This window comes from Manis pentadactyla, chromosome 2, assembly GCF_030020395.1.
Source record: "Manis pentadactyla isolate mManPen7 chromosome 2, mManPen7.hap1, whole genome shotgun sequence".
Lineage (NCBI taxonomy): Eukaryota > Metazoa > Chordata > Mammalia > Pholidota > Manidae > Manis > Manis pentadactyla.
This window is the reverse complement of record NC_080020.1, coordinates 159747142-159758321: the sequence shown is the minus strand read 5'-3', so window position 1 is coordinate 159758321 and position 11180 is coordinate 159747142. Positions and strand designations below refer to the sequence as shown.

Here is an 11180-nt window from a genome sequence, read left to right as displayed (position 1 = left end):
TATAAGTTTCCACATGTAGATACATATAGATAGATAAAAGTTTCCACACGTAGATAGATAGATATGTTTCCACATGTAGATAGATAGATATAGATAGATAGAAGTTTCCACATGTAGATAGATATATTTCCTCATGTAGATAGATATAGATAGATATGTTTACACGCATAGATAGATTTAAGTTTACGAAAAATAGACAGATAGATATGTTTCCACAAGTAGATAGATAGAGATAGATATGTTTCCACACATGGATATAAGTTTTCACATGTAGATATACCTGTCCACATTTGTTTGGGTTGTAATTCTATAGGCAACTATGTGATTCTCGAGTATCTATTTCCTCTCTAGACTGGTAGGATTCAGAGAAGGCTGGTCAAGTCTCTCTGCCCACAAAGTCACACAAGTCTTTTTGCCAGCACCCAGCACAGTGCTTACACAAAGAAGATGCCTAATATATATTTTCTGAATGAACATAAATTGGCACAGTGGAGCAACATCCACAAAAACACAAGGGTTGCTCTGATTCAGAAATTCCATTCTGAGTGAAATTGTCTCTGAGAAGATAGTATATATGTATTCAAAGACGTTCATACAGGAATATACATTACTTCAATATTTTATAATATCAACAACTTATGACTTTCTTATGGTCATCAGTAAGCGAAGGAGCAATGCAACCTTAAAAAAGAATGAGGTCTCCAAAGACTTTCATACGAAGACATCTGCCATACACTAAATTATAAAACAGGATGTCTAAATATTATACCATTAACCTGAAATTAGTATGTCATCTATACTTCAATTGAAAATTTATAAATAAAAATGAAAAATAAAATCCCTTCTCAAAATAAATAAGTAAATAAATATACCATTGAAGTACATGTATATGCTTATGTCTGCATTTTTAAAGTGTGAAAAAGCAGGTTAAACGATTGCCGGTGGTATCTCTGCGTGAGGGTAAGACTGCTTTCTCCTTCATAAGCTTCTACGCTGATTTTCTGCAACCAGCTTACATTACTATTGTAAACCAAACAACTGGAACAGGGTCTGCCTCTCGAGGTTGGCAACTCGCCTGCAGATGAGGTAGCCAGTCCTGTTTACACCATGGGTACAGTGGACGCCGATAAGTTTGTCTGTAAAACAGGGAATAGGGTTAAAGTCACGGCACACTACCAACAAGTGATGCGCCTTTCTGGAGAGTGACATTTCTTAGTCACACAACACTACCACTACCCTGAAAAGGCGTAACTCTGAAGAGGAATGTGATTTTGTGTTTAGGAACATACTATAAAGAATTATCTAATACCAAGTCAAAATTCACTCTCTGGGAAACTGTGAAGAGCCCCCAGTTAGACGCAAGGGTATAGACGGGAGAAGGCCTGGTCAGGTCCAAACAGCTAAACCATATTGAGATAAACCCATCTGTCTTCCTAGAGAGCGCCCATCAGTGATTGATTTAAGTACAGGAAAAGGGAGTGGGAAAAAAAACAAAACAGGATAGAAGAAGAATGAAATCTGGTTTTGAGTGACACAAATGGGAGGTTCACTTCTGATGCGGAGTTATTAAAAAAACAGGTCCTATAGCACTCCTTCAAGGCCCCAAGGTGCTTCAGCTCCTCCTCTCACTGCCTGCTCCACGCAGGCCACGGGCCCCTGCACCCTGGCAAGTACCCAGATGAACAGCTCTGCCCCTATTTTATGATGAAAAAGCAAGACTTGGAAATATGTAAGTCTAAGCTACCCAGCAGGCAAACAGAACAAAGTCTAGAATCAAGTCTAAGATTTCTCCAAGTGTGCCACAGAATTTCTTAGTCCATCATTTAAAAGCATTATAAAGAAATTAAAATTTAAAACTGTAGTTTTTCATTTACGCCTGCAAAGCGTAGGTCTGTGACTAGCTGGTGTCTGATAAGAGAGGACTTGTTTTTTACTGTCTGGATTACTACCTTCCTACTTCTAATCGCTACTATTTCAATTGCTCCTCCATATGGAAGATGTTATCTTTCCTAAATGTAAACTTGGTTGGGTTACTCCGTTGCCTAAAAATCTTCAGTTAGCATACGGTAATGCCCACACTCTGAGCATAGCATTTAGAACTCTTATAAACAGATATCAATCTGTGTCTCCAACTGACCTGTAATTCCACAATGATCCAAACTATGGCTTACAAGGGCCTGCATGACCCACCTCCCTCCTGCCCACTGCCAGCCTCTCTGATTCCATTTTCTACTGCTCTAAACTCAGTGCTCCCTCCCTACTCCAGCCACACTGACTTCCTTACTAGTCCTCAAACCTGCTGAGCGTAGTCGTGCCTCAGAGGCTTTGTACCACTATTCCCTCTGCTTTAGGACACTTTTCCACCACCCCTCTAATACCCAGTGGCTTGGTTCCTCATTTCCTTTAAGGCTGTGCTCAAACAACATCTTCATACGCCTTCCCTGACCACCCAGCACACTCCCTCCCTTCTCCGTCCTGTTTGGTGCTCTCCAAAGCACTTATCGTCACGACATTCCATGTACTCACTTCATTCTCTCTCCCCGGCTAGAATGCAGAGGATGGAGGAGCAAGAACTGTCCTCTGCTCCTACTTCCCACAACAGTGCCTTCAACTTAGCAGGTATCACATAAATATTTGTTGGAAGTGCACATATGAATTCCACGCCCTTTCACACTACCCCCTCACACAGCAGAGGCTGCCTCTCCATGGCACATGTCCAAGCTCTGTGGCTTTTGTACATTTCCTGATACCTGGGCTGTCCTTTCCTCACTTTAGTGAAATTCTCTCACCACCTAGCCCAGATGCTGTCTCCTCAGTGAGGCCTTCCTCAGTCTCTCCTCTATATTCCCGTTGCACTTAATTCTTTTATTATAATTAACTCACTGTCTTTACGGTGGAAAACGTGTCCTCTTCATCTGGGAGCTGGTGTCTGTGGAGGGGCCTATCACAGAGGTGGCCAGAATGATGATAAGCAAGGCCCCGAGACTGCTACGGCAGAGCCCCGTCAAGTTAGCACCATGGGGGCAGACGACCAACACGGGGCCAGCCTGTGCAACGACTACACCCGAGAGGGACCGAGATTTACCAATGGGTCCTCGGGCACTCTCAGGGACCTTTAGCCCTCATGGAACAGACGGGATGCCATCGGTAGTTCTAGGGAAAGGAGCCTGGAGGAGTGAGCAAGCTGGCAGCGGCTCCCTAACATCTTAAGAGGTGATGTTTCTGTAACTACAATTTATACAAATTAGGAAATTTACCTCCTCTATAGATGCCCTGCTCAAGGCTCAGCCTCTCAAGTTCTAAAGTCAAAGTGTAGGGAAGATATGTGAATGGGGCTTATGATATTTAAGATCCAGTGCCCGCATTAAATGACAAGGTTGTAGTTTAAAAGTTAATCTTAAAACTCCTGTCTCTCTCTTTCATCCCCTAACTTCCCACTGCCATCTCTATTCTTTTTCCCCTGCTCCCTGTTGATATGTGTATATATATATATGCACACACATATGCAATATTACTGTCTGTCCAGCTCAATAGTGTATATTTCTCAAGCTAAATTTAGAAAGATGGCCAAATGAACACTTCACGCTGTGGGCCAGTCACTTTCCAAAGACAAGGGACCTCTGTTTTAAAATATGACAAGTACAATAGTCTTGCTGATACTGAGATGCCAGAAAAAGGCACATGGATCCTTAAAATTCAGAAGCTATTAAGATCTATTTACAACAGAGTAAGGTAGACTTTAAAGCAGGAACAAGAAAACACTGGACTTTTTAAGCTCTTTCTGTCTGCAGAATGACAGTAAGAGGTGGCAGTGTCCTTCCCCACTTGAACCCAAAGTGGAAAAATGACAGGAATATCTTAAATACCCATAATGAGGATGCCACTCCACTGGTCCATTTGTTTCACTTCTAGGGGTCTGTCTCACTCCAAAACTTCGCCTTTTGTTGTCTCTTTTATATACTCTAAGACCCTGAGATTCTTTATCTTTTCCTTTATGTCCCACCTCTTAACCAATATATAAAAGAACGTTTTTATATTTCCCAATCAAATTTTTAAAAAATAGATGAATAAGCTAGTTCAGTTCATATCTCTCACTAAAATCACTTTCCAAGCTAACTTTGTGGCCGTAAGAAGAAGTAACACCTCACTCTATTAGCATCTGACACCTGACATTTCCACTTTAATAATATTAAACACAATAGGCCCAATGGGAAAACTATTAAAAATATTAAAAACTCCCAACCCCATTCACAATGCATACTGAAGTTCAGGTAAGAAAAAAAAACCTCACATTATCTTTATTTTCTTTCAAAAACCCATTAACAGCATATTTGAATTTAAAAATAGTGTCATCATCAGGTACCTGATGCCCAATTGTGTAAATTTTTAAGTAAGGACAGTTTCTGGTAAGTCCTATAATGCAAAACAATGAAAATGGGTATTATTTCATCTCTAGGGAAAGAATTAAAAATGAATTAGAGGAGCCAGAATAAAACCAAGAGCTTATAATAAACTTGGCATGTCAGTAATTCTGCTAAAAGAGCCATTTTTTCCCCGAAAGCTGCTTCAACCTGGAAGTATCACTTGCTTTTCATTAAAACTGCAGGATGCATAGTCAATAGGCACATAAAACTGCAAGGAAAGTCCATGTGAATGAATGTATATGTCACCAGAAATTACATAAATAGTTCTACCTAATATTTTACATTTCAGGGGCCACAAAGCAGCTGTGATTTAAGTAGAATGAGTCAGAGAAGAACTTGGATTTGAATTGTGAGACAAAGCAAATTTCAGTGTTGAGAACTGCTATTCTTGGCGTGGGAGAGAGTAGGTACTGATAAAAGACAGAAGAGCTTAACTGAAAATCCTGTTGTTCTGAACTTAAACTGAAAATCCTGTTGTTCTGAACTTAAACGGAAAGTATCAATGTGAACTTTTGATGTATGTTATTTTAAAAGCAAACACAGAAACACATTTCCTAGCTCTGACCCAGCTCTGATAAAAAAGGACTCAGGAGCCTAACTGAGAAGCTCCAACTGGCCGAAGACGGGGCCTCAGTTAAGAATAATAACTGCAATGGAGTCCACAGTGATACAAATAAATAAACAAAACAAAATCCCATTGGTCACCACTGCAGGATACTAGTGAATCAGCTCATTATTTTGAAAACTGTTAAATAAAAGGAAAGAATCATGACACTACAACCGGGCAACCAAATAGATAATGAGGGGCAACTTCTCTTGATGGAAGTATACCCAGCTAATAAATGAAGAAAACAACAACAGAATTCACCATTTCTCACAGCCCCGAACAAATTAATGGACGTAACTATCAATCATCAGTGACTGCTAATGTCACAGAAAGACAATCACTAGGGGATATTAGTACTACTACCTCATCAGCAAAGGACTGTTACAAGGATCAACTAAGTCAGTGTACGTGCAAGCAGTTTTTACATGGCAAACTGCTATGCAAATACTAACAAACGTTAGGTGTCATTGTCTCCCAAGGCCATGCAACTGTCAGAAGGAAAATTCTTCCCCACTGATATGCTACATGGGCCAACAGATTATATGGGTTTCTGTATCAATGGCAAAAGGTATTAGGAATAGAAAGCATGCAACTGAGAGAACTGTCTTTTCCTCTGATGCTCACACATGCTCAGGCAACTGCTTAAAATAAGTGCTAGGGACATACGAGGTATTCCTTTCTATTAGACTACTGCTATTCTTACTACAGGTTTACTTCATTTTCAAAATAGAGAACACGAAAGCTTACAGCATTTCTTAAGCACATACAAAGCTTACTGCCAAATGTATAATTAAGGAAACCATTTGGTTCCTTCTTTGAACTATTATCCTTGAAAGAAGGCCTTTTTAGGGCAGTGAAACTATTCTGTATGTCACTGTAAGGGTAAATACTTGTCATTATATACTGGTCAAAACCCATAGAATGTACAATATGTTGAGTGACTCATAACACACACTAGGGACTTCAGTTGATAATGATAGATCAGTGTTGGTTCATTGGTTCTAACAAATGGACCACACTGTTCTGGAATATTGATGGTAATCTTTGTCGGGTGAAGGAGAGAGGGTATAATTGGGAGCTCTTAATGTAAGATGATATTTACTGAATTCACCTATGTAAGATGATAACTACTGAATGACTATGAACTAATACAGTATCTGAAAGGTTCTTTTCAATTAAGGGTTTCACTTATCTCTGGCTTATAATAGCGGTGAGTATATGTTAAATCAATAATCAGTCCAAGTTCTTCATTCTGTTCTTGGACTTTGTTAAAAAGATCCAAGGGGGAAAAACATTCTTCTGGAGCAAGATTCTCTTCAAAACTCTGGCAGAGAGAATGATATAAGAAAGAGCAGATGGGTGCTTAATATCCTTTATTTTATTACCCATTTATTCAAGCCGCGTGATGCTAACAATGAGATGCAAAGGAAAATTTCCACTCTTCTGGAAGTTACAAACTATTGTATAATGCTTTCTTTCAGAAAGATTAGAGGAAGAAAATAAGCTCATTTCTTTAATTTATTTATGTGTTTATTTGTTTCACGTTGGTCTCCCAGCCAGACAGTAAACTTCCAGAAGGACCACATCAGTTTTGCCCCCCACTGCATCTCCAGCTCCAAAGGGAGTGCCTATAAATAGGCACTTATAAATACTTCTAGAATATTTATGTATGTGAAGGGTGGATTTTATTGCTAAACATTTTTTTATGTATTTGCCTTACTTATGTGCTCTTTTCCACACTGTTATGTTTGGTTATTCAAGTGCCAGCAACATACTTTTTTTTTTATCAATTAACAGACTAGTTTTTAGAGCAGTTTCAGGTTCACAGAAAAACTGAGTGGAAAGCACAGAGAGCTTCCAATTATACCCTCTCTCCTTCACCCGACAAAGACTTACCGTCAATATTCCAGAACAGTGTGGTCCGTTTGTTAGAACCAATGAACCGGCACTGATCTATCATTATCAACTGAAGTCCCTAGTTTATGTTATGAGTCACTCAACGTATTGTACATTCTATGGGTTTTGACCAGTATATAATGACAAGTATTTACCCTTACAGTGACATACGAATAGTTTCACTGCCCTAAAAAGCACCTATAGTCCAGCAACACTTTAACATAGCTTAATATCTGGTACAGCTAGATGTTCCCCTTCCACCATTATTCTTCTTTTTCAGAAATTTCCTGGCTACTTAAGTCTATTCTTCTATATGAATTTTAGAATCAGCCTATTTGAGATAATGATAAATTTATAATTAATGCAAGAAGATTTGACAGATTTATGGTGTTGAGTCTTCTGCATAATATTGTAAGTTTTGAAGAGTAAATTAATTACATCAAGGCATATTATCTCTCCAGTTTCTCACAAAGTTGGAGCTGATGGATCAAATACCACCTTCAGCTATCTGAATAATAACTAATTTCAGATAACCAATTTGTGTTAATCCTTTAGGAAGCCTTCCTTGATTAACCCTATTACGGTTTTCCCCTCCTTTGAATTCCTAGAAATTTCTCGCCATGGCAAATATTTGACATTTAACATATTCTCCTTTGTATTCCAGTGTGCTTGAGGAGACACTGGCAAGTACTGAGGCTGCTTTTCCTTGGTGACTTCCATAAAACACACAGGAGACCAATGTTACATTTCATTGTCACACAGAGATATTTCATCTTCCTGACTCTACTGTATGAAAAGGGGGTGCACTGGGAGTGGTTCTACAGCCCTGTTATCCCCTTTATGGTACCTTAATCCCAACATTGAATAAAACTACTTGAGCACACAGAGCCAGGAGAGGCTTTTCATAATGACAGTGTGCAAGACACCTGGGGCCACGTGGAGGAAAGGGAACTGAAGAGTCTCCCTGTGCTTCTCTTGCTGGTGGACTTTCAGACAGGCACTGAGCAGGGACCCTCGTGGAACCTCAGGAATTCACTTTTAGAGGCCATGGAATAGGAGAGGAGATGGGCCAATCACACAGAAAGGAGGAATACAGGAGCAACCTCTCAGGAACTGCAAATGCGGGTGGGGAGTCCATTCATTCAGCAAGAATTGTTAAGTATTTATTATACGTCAAAAAACACTATGCTTGGGGTTGGTGGATGTAAAGAAGAACCATATGTTTATCTTTATGAAGCGACTAAGTTTTTAAGTACAGAGATGCAAAAGAACTGACATAGCAAGTAAAAAAGGAACCCTGACCTATGAGTCACAAATTACATCAATTCCCCATACATTAGAAGTTGAGTTCTTCCACAGACACATCCACACTATGCTGGGCAGTTTAATTAGTGACATGAACCTCTTCTCACCTTTTTTATGACAGTCAAATGCTTTCCCCACCTATTCCATTTTAGTTCAATTTTCAGAGTTTCCATGCTGAAATCATGACCATACTGATCAGGTTATTTTTTGGGTTGTGACAGTGGTAACAAAGGTGTCTCAATGGCATTTAGTGCATAGGGTCATAGATGCCAGGCATCTGGCCAAATTCATAACAGTCCTACAAATGTGTCTTACCCCCTAATGACTTCTGAATGTTCTAGTCAACATTCATGTAGGTGAAAAATCTGTTCGTAAGTTAAGCCTTAGAAACAAACTTCAAGAATAAACATGAAGGCTGTTTTTTTGCAGTTTTAATGTATAATCCATTAAGACAGTTGTCACCTTATCAACCAAGTGAAGGCTTTGCTTTATTTGGAAATCTGCTAAGTAAGAGCTGTTCATTATTATGGAAACTCTGGCCACTTAGGCAAAATAACTCACCTACATCAGGCCTCATTTAGTTTTCTGATTACACGGAACAAGTAACTATTTATTTATGTCTAGCATAGTTATGGCCATTTACCTATTAAATGTAAATACATACTACATTATTATGAATTCCTTTATCTTATTTATTCTTTATGTTATAGTACATTGTTTTCTTTCTTTAAAATTAAGAATGGAAGTAGATTGTACTTAGATGAATTTCATTTCAGGATACCAAATGGGTAATACAAAGTATTTGCTACAAAAAAGGGAAAATGGGGTGTGACAGGGTTGAGAACCAGTGTTCTACACGGTGAATTTGGATTTCTTAAAGAATACTGCTTACCTTTTCCAAAGGAACTTTGAAGGCAATGAAACAGGTCCCTGGAATCCACTGTCCAACTGTGATATAGTCTTTCCACCTATCAATACATTTTCTTATTAGCCAATTTTTAGGTCAGCCAGTCTCTCTGCATAGAATGAAATCTCCTTGAAAATGAAAAGCAGAACCCAAAAGTAGGGCCTCTCTTCTCTCTACTCTGCATTTTACTGCTCCACCTATTCAACCCCACCCAGTATCAACCTATACTCCCCTTCTTCCTGCTTCCCCATCTCGAAAACAGACAAGGCAACACAACAGTGCAAAGGGTTCAACAAATAAGACACATCTAAAACCAGAGGCGGCCAGAACTTCTGTATCCCCAATAAAATCTAGCCCAATCCTGAACACTAAGGTGCCATTAATACACACATGTTGACTGAAACAGTTTAACTCTTTCACTTTACACTTTATTTTTAGTCCTAATACAACCAATGCCATCAAATGCAAGCGTAGTGAACTTCAAGTTCATATTTTAAAAGAAAATTTGATAGACAAGGGGGCCGTGAACTTCACTTAATAAGGCTAGGGGTAAAAGTAAAAGGTAGTATTTGAGCTGCCTGCAGTAAGATTTTATATAGAATTAACTAAGGTTAATTCATCATATCTTAAGTATAGAAAGTTAGGGCAAAAGCGACACAAGATGGGTCTTGGGAAAGAGGGGATTCTATACCACGCAGTCTTGAAGGTCATGGAAACGAGTTTGTTTTATTCCTAAAGCAATGCTTTTGTGCGATATTTATAAGAACTTTCCAAGCTGCATATTAAAAAGATGTCTTATGTGAAGAACTGAGTGAACGGAAACAAGAATCAATAAATATATACACTAATTAGGACCTAAAAGCAATAGATCAGGCAAGTTCTGTATTAGGATGCTGATGGAGGAGAGAGGACAGATTGAAAAGATATTCAGGACATAAAAGGAAGGGGACTTAATGAGCTATGAGATGGCATAAAGCAAGATCTCAAGGAGTAGAGTTAACTGAAAGCAAAGCCTCAAAATTAACCATTTGAATATACAGAGGGCGAGTTCTCAAATGAGACCTGTTAGAAAGCAACAGCATGCCCTTTGCGATTCCTGGAAACAACACACATTTTTTCAGTGAAAGTTTGGTTGTACTGGTAGATTTTTCATTTGACCTTTGCTCTTGTTAATATTTTTTGTGGCAAATAGCGCAGCTTGAGGAATGCGGGGGCCTCCCTTTTGGTAAGTAAGGGGTGGCCCCAATACTGACAGTCCCATCTTAAAGAGCGGTCCCTCTCTATTACACCCGGGGAACCATGGCCCATGCCTCGCTTTTATAAGGCCCTTGGAGAAATAAAAAAATCACACTGTCCATGTCAGCTACCGTGAGCAGAGCAGTGAAAGCGTTACGGCCTCCCAGGAAGAGGCGCGCCAGCCACACGCAGCGGCAGAGCTCAGGCAGCTACGAGGCCCTGGAGCTGCGAGCGGGACGGGCCCGCACCTGGTCGAGGCAGCTCACCTTTCGGGGGCGTGGCTTCCACCCTTCCTCTCGCCGGAGGGCGGTCCGGAAAAGATGCCTCTCTGGCCCCAGCCGTAGCGGGCAGGATGCCATTGGCTCATCTGGGCCCCAAGACGCCATCCACCCAACGCCAAGAGCCCCAAAGCCCCAGTTCGGCTCCCTCTCGGCCAGAACAAGACTTCGGACCGGAAGAGTTTAGGCAGCAACACCCACAGCACCTCGGCTCCTTCTACTGCGCATGCGGCACCGCCCGAGGTGATGTCGTCCCCGCGGAGGCCGAATGGATGCAGGAGCCCACAGCGCCCTCCTTAGCCGGCGGTGGGTAGCGCAGGTCGATGAGCTTGCACACCTGCCAGAATTCAAGTAGTACAGGACATGGGATCAAAGTCAAGTCCCACTCCTCCATTTCCTTGTGGGGTTCTTCCGACATTTTCCAATGGCTTACATTCACATTTACTGTATAGTTATTTAAATATATTAAGTACCTATTTGTACATACATGGGTATCCTCTATTTTAAGTAAAAGCACCATACTATAT

The 11180-nt window shown here is 40.2% G+C and overlaps 1 protein-coding gene across 1 annotated transcript; it reads right to left on the bottom strand.

The window, feature by feature from the left end:
• Nucleotides 1-6202: 6202 nt before the first annotated feature.
• Nucleotides 6203-10839, bottom strand: LOC130682672 (RNA/RNP complex-1-interacting phosphatase-like). The gene is made up of 2 exons (XM_057497531.1): nt 10642-10839; nt 6203-6355 (listed from the first exon to the last, which is right to left on the bottom strand). Exons 1-2 carry the CDS (start codon nt 10759-10761, stop codon nt 6203-6205), a joined length of 273 nt encoding a protein of 90 aa, XP_057353514.1. The 5' UTR covers nt 10762-10839.
• Nucleotides 10840-11180: the final 341 nt, after the last annotated feature.